Here is a 15,231-nt window from a genome sequence, read left to right as displayed (position 1 = left end):
TTTTGTTTTGAGGTGTTGAGTACTGCCCCCCCGTCCCCCCTTGACCCGCTCTATTGTTATATATTTCCATTATTTCTATTTCCCTTCCTTCTGTTTCCTCCATTCCTCTTTCCTCTTCTTTATTCTTCTGTAATTCTCCTTTATCACACTTCTCATATTACTGTTATTATAATTATTATTGTTATTATTATTATTATTATTATTATTATTATTATTATTATTATTATTATTATTATCATCATCATTATTATTATCTCTCTCATACAGAAGAAGAAGAAAAAAAAACCTATTAAATCAAGAACAAGAAAAAAACGACCTTTATCTGTGGAAAAGGATTATAATTGGTTTCATGCACTTAATTAACATTCCTTCCTTTACTGTTTTGTATTATCATATTACGAGTCTTATAATTTCCTCCACTGCATGAATATTGCACACATGTTTATTGTATTAACTGAAAATCACACAGTATGCGCTAACCACTCTTGCAGGAAGGCTGTTACAGTGGCGGACAACTCAATTCGAGGAAGGAAGGAAGGAGGGAGGGAGGGAGGGGGCGGGAAAACAATTAATTATCTTCTTTATTCTTTGTTCCATATCTCATAATAGAAGGGTGTCGCTCCAGTGCAGATGTAGCTAACAGATGTGGAGTAGAGGACCTGCATGGAAACAGTGCTCAGAAGGGAAAGACTCCGATGGTTTGGACATGTAAAGAGAGCAGGGGAGGATACAGTGCTGGGAGTTGTGGAGAGAATGGTAAGATAGGGTGTCCGGTGCAGATGTAGCTAACAGATGTGGAGTAGAGGACCTGGAACCATTTTTTTTTTTTTTTTTACATGTGACCTAAAGCGCCGGTAGGCTTTTTTTTTTATTAGGGGCCTGATGATGGGCCCGAGCCCGTTATGGCGCAGACAATTGTTTATTGTGGCGCAATTATTATTGGCTCATGCTGCCCCCCGGAGATCATTATTGATTTCACTTGCATAGCTTCTTCTAGAGTCCGGGTTGGTGGGTAGTCTTAGGCCCCTCGGCGGTGACTGAAAAATCTCAGGTGGTTAGCGGCAGATTCGAACCCTCATCATCATCAACGCTGCGAATGCGGGGCCGGCACTCTAACCACTCCGCCACCACCTCAGAAGGGAAAGACTCCGATTGTTTGGACATGTGAAGAGAGCAGGGGAGGATACAATGCTGGGAGGTTTGGAGAGATTGGCAAGACAGGGTACCCAGTTCAGATGTAACTAACAGATGTGGAGTAGAGGACCTGGAAACAGTGCTCAGAAAGGAGACTCCTATAGTTTGGACACGTGAAAAGCAGGGGAGGATACAGTGCTAGGAGTTTTGGAGAGATTGAAAGTAAAAGGAAGGAGACCAGGTGGTAGACCTAGGAAAACGTGGAGAAGGTGTATACAGGAAGACTTGGCAGTGATGGGATTGGATGAGCATCAGGCAGAAGACAGAGCAGAATAGAGGAGACCCATAAAGCGTCCAACCGCTCAGGAAGAGTGAAAACGGACGTTAAACGAAATTATGATGATGATGATGATATCTAATAATAGAAGAAAAGAAAAGAACTAAGAACATTAAGTGACCTGTGGAAAGGATTAAAGCACTTCTGCTACTCCCGGATACGTTCAGTTCACTCCCGACGCTGTAAAGTTACTGTCAATGGAAATGGAGTTGATCGTTTCCGCACTGACTACTTCTGCGGGGAGACTGTTCCAGTGGCGGACGACTCTGTTCGAGGAAGGAAGTATGGAGGAGGGAGGGATGGGAGCGAGAGTTTTTATTATTTTCGTTAATCTTTGTTCTCTCGTTCCATCTCATCCTTCCACATGCTCACTGCCACATATACTTCACTGCTCTGTTACTTAACTTTAATTTCTGATCATTTCACTTTACTTTCAGATTAAATAAGTTAATTTCCTCTGCATTGCGCCACGTAGGGCTACAGCAGACGCTTTTAAAATTAGGAACAGCAGACGCTTTTAAAATCAGGAACAGCAGACACTTTTAAATTAGGAACAGCAGACGCTTTTAAAATTAGGAACAGCAGACGCATTATAAATTTGGAACAGCAAACGCATTATAAATTAGGAACAGCAGACGCATTTAAAATTAGGAAGAGTAATCAGTAAAATTAACTTGAGAAACAAACAAAGATTAACGTGATTCTGAGGGGAAGTAAACACCCGTTTATTTTATATATATATATATATATATATATATATATATATATATATATATATATATATATATATATATATATATATATATATATATATATATATATATATATATATATGTACATCATCAAGACCCCAAGACCCAGACCAAGCATTCCTAAACGTATAGTATAGTCGCAGCACATGAGTCTGAGGTCTTCGTTATCGTGCTCTGGCAAATTGCCATTACACGTGCACACACACATACAGCTACATAATCAGCGACCTTATTTTTTTTTTTTTTTTTTTTTTTACAACAGAGGAGTGGCCGAAAGATAGAGAAGAGCTGTGTGAGTGGAGCCGCTCACATACGTGCGATGCATACTCCATACGAGGGCGGACAAGGCCCCTGTATATGTAGAGCAACTGTGCGGGGGAGAAGAACTGGAGACGATACAGAACGCCCAACCTCGAGGAAGCTGATTTAGTGAAAGAAGAGTGTGACGTGTCCAGTTAAGATTTTGAGTTAAGGATAGACCGAGGATATTTAGTTCTGAAGAATTATAAGGTGACAGCTGAGTGTAGTTGAAGAATAGGGGATAGGTGTTTGGAAGATTGTGTCGAGTTGATAGGTGGAGAAATTGGGTTTTTGAGGCATTGAAGGACACAAGGTTCCTTTTATCCCAATCGGAGATGATAGCAAGGTCTGAGGTTAAGGATTCTGCAGCCTCAGTCTTATAAAGTAAAACAGATTTTTACGACAGTTTCAATAATATGATTAATACTGACAAATGTCCCGTATGCGTAGACTATCATATAACATCGTAGAAGCCATGATACCAGGTTGCCAGAGCACGATAATTCACACCTCAGTCTCGGGTGCCGCGACGAAAGCCAAGGCTGTTACACAAAGACAGCCTTGGCACACCACAACTATAACTCCTCCTCCTCATCTCTCTCCTTTCCCTTCCCTCCTCTTCCTCCTCACTCAGGCTTAGTGATGCGGAAGACGAAGACGAGACCCTCCTTGTCACAGAAATAGTTTGGGACGATGCGCCGCTCCACCTGAAGGAATTATGACCATCATTTCAAATACGTGACCTTCTCCCCCTGGCCAGCTGCTGACCATCTCCTTATACCAGTGTGTTGTGACAGGCGCCCATACAGTGAACAGGCCAGACATAAACCTTGATTAGAGTAAATGTTTTCTTGTACCAACGTTGTCAGATAGTTGTACTCAGTCTCTTATATTTACCAACTTCCGACCCCAAAACTGTCTCCTGGGGCTCAATAAATATATTCATTTCTATCTGTCGTTAAAATAGTTAATTCCTGATGTTTCTTGGCAATAGTTAGGTGTCAAAAAACAGTAAATACTATGCTCTGAGTACGATAATCTGGCAACGGTGCTCCCTACCTTCTTCCACTTCCCGTCCGCCTCCAACTGGTCCATGTAAGGCTCCAGCTTGTCCTTGTAGGAAGGCACGGTCTGTAGGAACTCATGGCGCATCACGATGATCACGAAGCCTCCTGGAGTGCCGGAGAGGAGGAAAACAGTTAATCATTGGGACATACGCTAGGGGGCGCGTCGTCTAGCCCACCCTAGGGAGACCGCCTCAAGGTTTACTCCAGGCAAATCTGAAGTCTCTATGTAGGCTCTTTCCCATCCTAAACGGCGCCCAAGTTCGCCTGTTTGAGAAGCCTCTCGTAAAAGTTGCTGGGATTACCATGAACTGTTTTGCGATCCTATAATAGGAGTAGGTAGGAAGACACCTACCAAACGGGCGTGACCTACTCCCGGTGAGGATATATGGGAAGCGAGGAGGGTGTTGAAGCCCTTCAAAGACCCTTCCCGTGTCCTCACTAACCGTTTCCATTTTGTCTCATCAACACCAGAGAGCAGTTCAGCATGCTCTCTAAAGACAGTTCCTCTCTCTTTCTACACCACACTACATTCCCCCAGGGAGGACTCCCCTTCTGGCTGCCGACTTGAGAGGTGTCCTGATAACTCCTCGAACCTCCTCCTTATCAATTTCTGCAACATTCGTGGTTTTCGTTCTAATTTTCATTCTGTGGAATACGATCTCTCCTCCTCTAAACCTTATTTTCTCTTTCTCACCGAAATACAGGTTACTGAGGCTACTGACAGCAACTTCTACTCTGTTCCCTCCTACTATCTCTATCCTAAATTTCAATCCAAAGCTGGATGTTGCGCCTACGTGCGCAACGGCATCACTTGCTCTCGTTCCCACGACCTTGACTCTTCTGAATTTTCCACCATCTGGCTAAGACTTCATTGTCATTCTATTACTAAATATATCTGTGCTGTTTATCTATCACCTAACTCTACTAAGTATGTAAAATTCTTGGAATATTTGAATTCTAAAGTGGAGCACATCATGACTCCCTCTCCCTTCGCTGAAATCTCCATCATGGGAGATTTCAATCTTCACCACCAGCTTTGGCTTTCATCCTCTTTCACAGACCAGCCTGGTGAAGAAGCCTACAACTTTGCTCTCCTCAACGACCTAGAGCAGTTGGTTCAGCACCTTACACGTATTCCCGACTGTCTTGGAGACAGGCCCAACATTCTAGACCTCTTCCTTACCTCTAATCCTTCTGCTGATTATGTCAAACTGTTCTCTCTGTTGGTCTCCTCCGATCACAACCTTATTTCTGTATCCTGTCCTTTCGCTCCTGTACATCCTCTGGACCCACTGAAGAGGCGATGCTTCTGGCATTTTGCTTCAGCTCGGTGGGACGACCTAAGGATGTACTTTTCCGATTTCCCGTGGAATGATTACTGCCTCCAGGAGAGAGACCCCTCTGTGTGTGTCCAGTGCATATCAGAGCTGATTGTCTCTGGAATGGAGGCACACATTCCACGTTCTTTCTCTACTCCTCATGCTAAAAAGCCTTGGTTTAATCATGCTTGTTCTCGTGCTATTAAAGATAGAGAGGCAGCCCACCAAAGGTTCCAGAGCCTTCGAACTCCCGCTAACTATGACCTTTACATTTCAGCCCGGAATCGTGCCATATCTATTCTCCGACTTACCAAAACTTCTTTTTATCAATAGAAAATGTCAACACCTTGCTTCTTCTAATTCTTCCCGTGACTTCTGGCATCTAGCCAAAAATATCTCCTCCAATTTCACTTCTTCCTCTTTCCCTTCTCTCCTTAACCCTGACGGCAGCACTGCCGTCTCATCTGTCTCTAAGGCTTAACTCTTCGCTCATACTTTCTGTAAGAACTCCACCCTGGAGGATTCTGGGCATATTTCTCCTACTCATCCCCCCTCTGACTCCTTTATGCCCGTTATTAAGATTCTTCCAAATGATGTTTTTTATGCCCCCTCTGGCATCAACTCTCAGAAGGCTTATGGACCTGATGGAGTGCCTCCTATTGTCCTTAAAAACTATTCTTCCGTGCTGACACCCTGCCTGGTCAAACTCTTTCGTCTTTGCCTATTAACATCTGCCTTTCCTTTTTGCTGGAAGTATGCCTTCATACAGCCTGTGCCTAAGAAGGGTGACCGTTCCAATCCATAAAACTACCCCCCTATAGCTTTACTTTCCTGTCTATCTAAAGCTTTTGAATCAATCCTTAACCGGAAGATTCAAAAGCACCTTTCCACCTCTAACCTTCTATCTGATCGCCAGTATGGGTTCCACAATAAGCGTTCTACTGGCGATCTTCTTGCTCTCTGAACTGACTCTTGGTCATCCTCTCCTAGCCATATCGAAAGCCTACGATAGAGTCTGGCACAAGTCTTTGCTTACTAAACTACCCTCTTTCGGATTATATCCCTCTCTCTGTTCCTTTATCTTCAGTTTCCTTTCCGGCCGTTGTATCTCTGCGGTGGTAGACGGTCACTGTTCTTCCCCTAAACCTATCACAGTGGTGTTCCACAGGGCTCTGTCCTATCACCCACTCTCTTCTTGTTATTCATCAATGATATTCTTTCAATAACAAATTTTCCTGTCCACTCATACGCCGACGACTCCACTCTGCATTATTCAACTTCTTTCAATAGAAGGCCATCCCAACAGGAAGTACACGACTCCAGACTGGAGGCTGCAGAACGCTTAACCTAAGACCTTGCTATCATTTCCGATTGTGGTAAAACAAACCTTGTGTCCTTCAATGACTCAAAAACTCAATTTCTCCACCTATCAACTCGACACAATCTTCCAAACACCTATCCCCTATTCTTCAACAACACTCGGCTGTCACCTTCTTCAACACTAAATATCCTCGGTCTATTCTTAACTCAAAATCTCAACTGGAAACTTCATATCTCCACTCTCGCTAAATCAGCTTCCTCGAGGTTGGGCGTTCTGTATCGTCTCCTCCAGTTCTTCTCCCCCGCACAGTTGCTATCTATATATAGGGGCCTTGTCCGCCCTCGTATGGAGTATGCATCTCACGTTTTTTTGGGGGGGCTGCACTCACACAGCCTTTCTGGACAGAGTAGAGTCTTAGGCTCTTCGTCCCATCAGCTCTCCTCCTCCAACTGATAGTTTTCTACCTCTTAAATTCCGTCGCGATGTTGACTCTTTTTATCTTCTATCGCTATTTTCACGCTGACTGCTCTTCTGAACTTGCTAACTGCATGCCTACCTTCCTCCCGCGGCCCCGCTGCACACGACTTTCTACTCATGCTCATCCCATACTGTCCAAACCCCTTATGCCAGATTTAACCAGCATCTTCACTCTTTCATCCCTCACGCTGGTAAACTCTGGAACAATCTTCCTTCATCGGTATTTCCTCCGGCCTACGACTTGAACTCTTTCAAGAGAAGGGTCTCAGGACACCACTTCTCCCGAAATTGACCCCTCTTTCGGCCACCTCTTTTGATTTTTTGTTCTCAGGAGCAGCTAGTAGCGGGCTTTTTTTTTATATTATTGTTTCCTTTTTTTGCGCCCTTGAGCTGTCTCCTTTGTTGTAAAAACACTCTCACACTCACGCAAGCACGCTCGCACGCACGCACGCACGCACGCACGCTCGCTCGCTCACCGTTCTTTGCGACGCGCACCAGGTCGTCGAGACCACTGAGTGGGATATGACCTTCGCCCATACCGCCCGAGATGACCACCAGGTCGTATGTGTCTGAGAGAGAGAGAGAGAGAGAGAGAGAGAGAGAGAGAGAGAGAGAGAGAGAGAGAGAGAGAGAGATGTAGAAGAAAAATACGTATATTAATCTTTAAATATGAAACAACAACAATAACAATAATTCCACTCACACAGCTCTCCTGGACAGAGTGGAGTCTAAGGCTCTTCGTCTCATCAGCTCTCCTCCTCTTACTGACAACCTTCTACCTCTTAAATTCCGCCGCTATGTTGCCTCTTTTTCTATCTTCTATCGATATCTTCATGATGACTGCTCTTCTGAACTTGCTAACTGCATGCCTCCTTCCCTCCCGCGGCCCCGCTGCACACGACTTTCTACTCATGCTCATCCCTATACTATCCAAAACCCTTATGCAAGAGGTAAACTCTGGAACAACCTTCCTTCGTCTGTATTTCCTCCTGCCTATGACTTGACTTATTTCAAGAAGAGTGTATCAAGACACCTCTCCACTCGAAATTGACCTCTCTTTTGGCTACTCTTTACTTTTATCTTTTATGGGAGCGGCGAGTAGCGGGCTTTTTTTTGGTACTCATCTTGTTGCCCTTGAGCCGTGTCCTTTGACGTAAAAAAACAAATCACTAATACCTTTGGGCACGGTGGAGTGTCCGCTGCCGATAAACTCCAGGAAGTCGTTGGTATAGATGCCAGTCTCCCGCTGCTTCATCATGCCCTCCGACGGGTCCACAGCGTCTATGTGCCTGTGGGAGTGGCTGTAGTAGTTGTAGTAGTAGCAGTAGTAGTAGTATTGGGATGTTTCGTTTAGTCGGCGCAACATCTGTGGTCATATGCCGGAGAGAGACAGGAGGGGAAGGAATTATAGGAGAAGGGAACAGATCCCAGGAGACGGGACACAACCCCCGATTAATACCTGGTACCCATTCACTGCTGGGCGGACAGGGGCGTAGGGTATCGGAAAAGCCGCCCAAAAATTTCCACTCCGCCCGGGAATCGAACCCAGGCTCTCTCGGTTGAGAGCCGAGTGTGCTAACCACTGCACCACGAAGCCCCCAGTAATAGTAGTAGAAGTTATAGCATTAGCAAAAGTTGTTGGGAATCAGTAAATTTACCCTACCCAACAGTTAGGTCACTCGCAAAGTGAATAACACACCCGTCAGACAATCCCAAAGAAACAAGTGCTTACCAGCTATTAGGTGGTGAAGGTATCCAACAAGCACCTCCAGACAGCCGAACAAATGATAATCCTACCGGATCCGTGTAGTAAAACCTATCTGTCTCAAATAACTGCTGGGGGCACTTAGCTGAGAAGCGGGTTTCAAAAGATATTGTTGTCTCTGAAGTCTCGTTGCCGGGTGTAGTATCCCTCGAGTCAGGTAATAGAAGGCACACTGCGTCCGAGTTAATGGGTGGGCTGCAGTGCCTTGGTCTTTACTTTGTGAAGGCCGGTGGTGGAGTGAGAGAAAACCAACCACGTGGGTCTGAAGCGATATTTTGAATTTCTCTCGCCAGATGGCGTGGCTTTCCTCTCATCGGTTAAATTAAATAATCCTCGCTCTTTAATTATAATTCAACAAGAACAATTAGTTATTATTTCATGAAAGGAAACACTTCACTATTGTTATTCCTTTCATGGTAAATGTGGTTAGTCTTCAGGCAGTGAATAAGTTGATTCTGTCTCGGTTTGGGAGCCGATGACCGAAGTATTTAAGTACCATCCAAGGCTTATTTGAGCTCAGACGATACTCATAGTTGGCTTGAACTGTCGGCCCGAGACTAGTTCCATAATGGAAATAGTTAATTTGTCTAATCCCCCGGTTAACTGGCCTAATTCCTAACATAGTATAGTCTATCGATTTTAACTTGAGCCCTTGGGCGCGACACAAGGATTCCCCACGAGACCGCGCTGGTGCCACATCACTCCATTACTCTCCTCAGAGAGGGTGGCTACCTCTCTCTCTCTCTCTCTCTCTCTCTCTCTCTCTGCATGGCTGCGCAGAGCACGAAAGTGAGATCTACATCATTAGTCCATTGTGGCGTAACGCTGAATGGTGCGGCCTGGCGCCTGTTGCCACGGTCCGTCAGGCGGCAACGTTGCATGAGCCACGTTGCCAAGTGATATGGAAGGTTTACTGAGTCGTTGTCTTTCCCTCTAATCCCAGGTCGAGTGCCCCAGTCTGCGGGATCTGCGAGAGCAGTACCTCTCCCGGTGTCGTTATGTACATGGGAATTTTTCCCTTTCCCTAATGCTGGGAGAAAAGGCGCTCACCCCTGGACATGACGTCATGGGGTATCTGCAGGAGATGGGCATCCTCCATCTCCTGTAGGGTCTCTTCATAGAAAGTTCTTTGTATTTCACTAATGCATTTTTTAATAAACATTTTATTATATTTTAAACTAGTGCTATATCTGAATGGACCATTTCAAAACTATCTTCCTAATAACTTTTATCACCCTCAGATTATTTTATTATTTGCCTTCCATTTTATTACTCCGGTGCCATATGACCAAGATGTTGCGGCGCCATGAAAGAAACTCTAAATCAATCAATCAATCAATCCCTCTAATCCCAAGCCATTCATAACACCACGCAGTCGTATTATGAATGTATGTAAATTCCACAAATAGATAACGTATAGACTAACAGTGTGACAAAACGCCATGCGCAGGTCATCGCTCGATCTGTAAACAATGGGGGTTTCCCCGGGCCAAGCCACGGGGCTCCATTTTAAGTTAGAATCGATGGACTATAGTAATGCCGCTCCTGCCCGCTCCCAGTTCCAACCCAGCGGCCCTGCCTCTACACAAACTGCTGTAATTTCCAACACATCATCTTCATCTCTTGGCGTTGGACTCGTGTTGAGGCTGAGGCACTGGCAGGCAGGAGGCAGTGGACTGGAGGATATTTAAGTATGGTCACCGGACATCCCCCTGTCTGCGGCCCTGCGGCACCCACCTGAAGCCTTCCCGGTGGAGTTCGCGGCCCACGCAGCCCGTCCCGGCGGCCACGTCCAGCACCCTGGCCTTGGCTCGCCGCTCCGGGGGTACCCAACGCAGCGCCTCCTCCAGCGTGATGGCGGGGCCACGGTACCCGCCTTTCCAGATCATCTAAGGGGACGGGGAAGCGGGTGATTACAGGTGCGTACCCCAGGGGCCGCATCACTTCACTCCCGGACCTCACGGAGTAGTCGCCAGTTTAACGCAAAATCATTCCAGCGATACTCCATGATTCTGCATAGGCACTTGGTACTGAAGGCATCTCTCTCTCTCTCTCTCTCTCTCTCTCTCTCTCTCTCTCTCTCTCTCTCTCTCTCTCTCTCTCTCTCACCATCTTCTCGTAGTTCTCGGACCACTCGTCGTACCCGGCCGCCATCTCCTCCGGCGTGATCCCCGACCTGTGGACGTTATCGTTCGCCCTCATTGCCACGTCGCCCCGACTGCCGCCCTCAGACATTATCCTGCAGCAGGGAAGAGACGGGAGAATCACAGGCAGGGCATGACTACAGTACAGTACAATTCCTTTATACATCCTTTATATATTTACGAAGGTAGGTACTGTTTTCTAGCCCCGCGCCGCACTCGTCGCTGATTTGCCGGCTGGCTCTCAAGCTCCGCCCACCTCCATGACAGGTGTGGCCCGCCTCTCTCTCTCTCTCTCTCTCTCTCTCTCTCTCTGGAATGGAATAGACTAAGCAATCACATAGTTAGTGCAGCGACGATAGCTTGGTTTAAGAGTAGACTGGATAGCTACATGGACGAGGATGACAGGTGATGGTGAGGTGTGGGTGCAGTAAGGCTCTCCGGCTTATTGCACGGCCAGCTGAAGTTGCTCTCTCTCTCTCTCTCTCTCTCTCTCTCTCTCTCTCTCTCTGTGTCAGTGTGTGTGTGTGAGAGAGAGAGAGAGAGAGAGAGAGAGAGAGAGAGAGAGAGAGAGAGAGAGAGAGAGAGAGAGAGAGAGAGACTCGTGATCAGGCTGTGATGAATGAACTACACACACACACACACACACACACACACACACACACACACACACACACACACACACACACACTGCCAGGCTTCACGGTCTGACAGGGCGGCAGTTCGAGTCCGCTCAGGCCGGATTCTTTCCGTTGACTAGGAGTGGTTACTATCCCCCCTTGAGCAAAGGGGATGGGGTGTGTGGTGTGTGAGGTCCTGGCAGTACCCATAGATCGACGATAAAGAGCACTTGCTCATGTCGGGAGGGTACCTGCTGCTGGCGATTACGAGTCCAACACGTGATCAGGTCGTGGTGAATTACACACACACACACACACACACACACACACACACACACACACACACACACACACACACACAAACACACACACTTTACACGTGGCAATTCCTGGCCGGCAATACAGCCGCGACGATCTAGCGGCTAGACCGGCTGGGTGCTCTTGTTGGTGGTAGCGAGTGTTCTAAGTGCTAATCGGTTCACAGATAGAGAAACTCAATATCCGTTAGAGTTACTTTTTTGGACAAAAATACAACAAGTCATTGAGACAAACACAACACAAAAAAAAGGTGTTTGTGTGGGTATGCGTTTGTGTGAATGTTGTTTGTGTAGGTTAACATTTAAGTGTTGGTGTATGTGTATAACAATGTGTAACGGTGGACAACAAAAGGACATAGACGGACAGTCAAAGGTAAACGAGTACAAGAAAGATAAACATTGAAGACACGACGCGGACAGAGACAAGGACTGACGATGAACATGAAAACACAGAATTTTAAAGTCTTTCTCTGCAGTGCACCATTTTCTTATGTCACTGAGGGGAAGGAACACGCGATTCGAGCGGTGACTGCTACAGATATTCCCCCCCAGTGACTTCATAGAAGGAACGATATCTTCCTGGTGCGGACTGGTGCAGATGGTGGTGTTTCGGCGACGGAGAGATGGGGCGCCTGGTCTGGGGCCAGTAGGTACACCGGCTTGACCCTGTCTACGGAGACCGCGTCCTGAGAACCATGTTTGTCTATCGCGACAGTCTTTCTGGTCCGTCTCAGGACGCGGTAGGGTCCTTGGTAGGGCTGCTGCAGAGGCCGCCGAACGGCATCCACGCGCACGAAGACGTGGGTGCAGTTGTCGAGGTCCTGGTTGACGAAGGTCTTCTTCGGGGAAGAGCGAGGCTGCACCGGCTGGAGGCTTCTCATGGCACCTTTAAGGCGGGCGGCGAACTCCTGGACGCCGCATGGGGCGGTGTCAGGTGTGGGCGCCAGAAGTTCGCCTGGGAGCCGGAGGTTGGTGCCGTACACTAGTTCAGCCGAGGAGTGGTGCAGGTCTTCCTTCAGGGAGGACCTGATGCCGAGGAGGACCAAGGGAAGAGCCAGGGACCAGTTGTCGCGTTGGGTGGAGGCCATGAGGGAGGATTTCAGCTGCCGATGGAAGCGCTCGACCATGCCGTTAGCCTGCAGGTAATAACTTGACGTTCTGTAGCGGCGGGTGCCGAGGAGGGTCATGAATTTGTTCCACACGTTAGCCTCGAACTGGCCGCCGCGGTCTGAGGTGAGGCTGAGAGGGACGCCGAACCTGGAGACCCAAGTAGCAATGAAGGCGTGGGCGACGGCGTCCGTAGTGATGTCAGCGATGGGGGCGGCCTCAGGCCAGCGTGTGAAACGATCCACGCAGGTGAGGATGTAGCGGTGGCCTGCGGAAGGCGGCAGGGGACCAACAAGGTCGATGTGGACATGGTCGAACCTCTCCGTGACGGGCGTGAAGGTGCCGGGTGGAGAGTTTGTGTGTCGCATCACCTTGGAGGCTTGGCAGTCAGTGCAGGTTTTGGTCCATAGTCTGACGTCTTTGTTAATTCTCTCCCAAATGAAGCGGGACGTCATCAAGCGCTGCGAGGCTCGAATGCCAGGATGAGAGAGGTCGTGAAGCTGACGGAAGGCCTGGTAGCGGTGTCGCTGTGGCAGGTAGGGACGGATGGTGGCCGTAGAGACGTCAGCGTAGAGAGTGACCTTGGTGCCTGGGAGTGTGATTTTCTTCACTTTAAGCGCCGGGTTGTTCAGAAGCTTCTCCAGCTCTGCGTCGCCGGACTGATCGGCGGCTATGGCGGCGTAATCAAGTGAAGAGGACGTCACAGCGGTAATGTTGCGGGAGAGGGCGTCAGCTGGAGCGTTGTCTGCACCTTTGATGTACCGGATGTCAGTGGTGAACTGCGAGATGTAGTCCATGTGGCGGAGTTGACGTGGTGTATAAGAGTCTTTGTTCCTCAGGAAAGTTGTAGTGAGGGGCTTGTGGTCGGTGAAGACGTGGAAAGGCCGGCCTTCAATGAAGTAGCGGAAACGTTTGACAGCCTTGAAGATGGCGAGAAGTTCCCGGTCGTAAGCGCTGTACTTGGCTTCAGACTTGGAGAGCTTACGGGAGAAGAAGGCGATCGGCTTCCAGGCGTTGTCGACGAACTGTTGAAGGACAGCACCAGTCCCAGTGTGGGAGGCGTCTGTTGCAATCGAGATCTCCGCGTCATGGGCAGGGAAGGACAACATGACTGTGTCGCTGAGAGCCTTCTTAGCAGCGAGAAAGGCGGCGTCAGCGTCCGGAGTCCAGGCGAGAGTGACAGACTGGCCAGGCTTGCAGGGCTTCACCATGGCGTGGAGGGGCTGGAGCATGAGAGAGCAGTGTGGGACGAAGGGGTTGTAGAAGTTAAGCATACCCAGGAATTCCTTGAGTTGGCGCTGGGTGGAGGGCTTCGGGAACTGCTGGATGGCTTCAGTCCTTGAGTTGAGTGGAGCGATGCCCTCTGGAGTAACAGTGTGGCCAGGGAAGGTGAGGGAAGTAACACCGAACTCAGACTTGTCCACGTTTGTAATGTGTATATTATAAAAAAATGTGAATGTGTGAATGTATGTCGTATCGCCATGGCCCAGTGGCGCCAGGACGTTACACACAGACGCTACGTTGTGCTTAGGAGGTGCTCCTTGCCGTGGGAACGGTGCTGATGCAGCAAGCATGCTATCCGCTGGCCGCTCCTGTACCAAGAGAAGCCGGAGATCAGAGCGGGCGGCGGAGGAGGGCACAGGACTTCTCGGAGTGTGCGTACGACTTACGACTCGTCCACAAAATACTGTAACTATTCTGTGAATATATTTAAAAAGCAATACAACCATTTAATCAACCAGAGAGAGAGAGAGTAAATTAAGTGAACTCAAAGTGAACTTAACGGCTCCGCTCGGCCAACACATAACACACATCACTTAACTAAAAGGCTATTGTGTTGTCTCACGACTTCTATCAACTGGAGAAAGCAGGCAACGGTACACCGGACCTGACGTGAGATAACAGTTCGCGCCTTAATCAAAAACACACAAAAAAAACAGCTAACAAAAAGGCTAACAAAAGTGGTGAACAGCGGCTTCCGGACCTTCTCCGAAGTGTTCTGTGTGTTATCTCTCTCTCTTTTACCACTTAACACTTAACGGTGGCAAGTGTCGTCAAGGGGCAGACAGGAAAGTGTGCAGGAAAGCTGACACAAGCAACGCCATTCCCCCTTGGCCCGTCCGAGTCGAGTCAGCACACTCCACCACACCGCCCAGCGCACCCAGCCCCGCGCGTCCCGCCCCGACGCGCCCCGCGCGCCCACATCGCCCACTGTCGGGATCCCGCTTCCCAATTCTGGGACGCCCACTTGTCTGCCTACGACACAGTCATTCGTGGGTGGGCGCTTACCTTCGCCTTGGTGGAGATCTTGGTGGAGCGTGGTCGCTCCTCCGCCCCTTCCTCACCGCTGCCAGCCGCTGCCGGGCACTGCCGGCGGTCTCTCTGGCCGCTCCAAGGACGCGGGGACAGCCGGCCAAGGACGGGGACAGCCGGCCAAGGACGAGGGCGAGCCAGCCGAGGACGAAGGAGTGCCACGGGCACAATCTTCACACTTTTTTTATGGTATTCACATGCATGTAGCTGACACACCACTAATTATATTAATACACCACTTGTTGATGACATTTCAGGTGA

At 48.3% G+C, this 15,231-nt stretch overlaps 1 protein-coding gene and 1 non-coding gene across 5 annotated transcripts; both read right to left on the bottom strand.

Annotated features, from left to right (window-relative positions):
• Window positions 1–2,300: 2,300 nt before the first annotated feature.
• On the bottom strand, window positions 2,301–10,839 carry LOC127002462 (demethylmenaquinone methyltransferase-like). 4 transcript variants are annotated; one of them, XM_050868440.1, is made up of 6 exons: window positions 10,582–10,839; window positions 10,210–10,361; window positions 7,884–8,008; window positions 7,184–7,276; window positions 3,583–3,695; window positions 2,301–3,230 (listed from the first exon to the last, which is right to left on the bottom strand). In XM_050868440.1, the coding sequence occupies exons 1-6, from the start codon at window positions 10,780–10,782 to the stop codon at window positions 3,150–3,152; spliced, it is 765 nt and encodes a 254-aa protein (XP_050724397.1). In that variant the 5' UTR covers window positions 10,783–10,839; the 3' UTR covers window positions 2,301–3,149. The 4 variants fall into 4 exon arrangements, with proteins under 4 accessions (XP_050724397.1, XP_050724398.1, XP_050724399.1 ...); XM_050868441.1 differs by having other exon boundaries at window positions 7,884–7,996; window positions 10,582–10,829; XM_050868442.1 differs by lacking the exon at window positions 7,184–7,276 and having other exon boundaries at window positions 10,582–10,836.
• Window positions 8,231–8,304, bottom strand: Trnae-cuc (transfer RNA glutamic acid (anticodon CUC)). Its single transcript has one exon. It is a non-coding gene; the product is annotated as a tRNA-Glu (tRNA).
• Window positions 10,840–15,231: the final 4,392 nt, after the last annotated feature.

This window comes from Eriocheir sinensis, chromosome 23 (assembly GCF_024679095.1).
Source record: "Eriocheir sinensis breed Jianghai 21 chromosome 23, ASM2467909v1, whole genome shotgun sequence".
Lineage (NCBI taxonomy): Eukaryota > Metazoa > Arthropoda > Malacostraca > Decapoda > Varunidae > Eriocheir > Eriocheir sinensis.
This window is presented reverse-complemented; position numbering and strand designations above follow the sequence as displayed.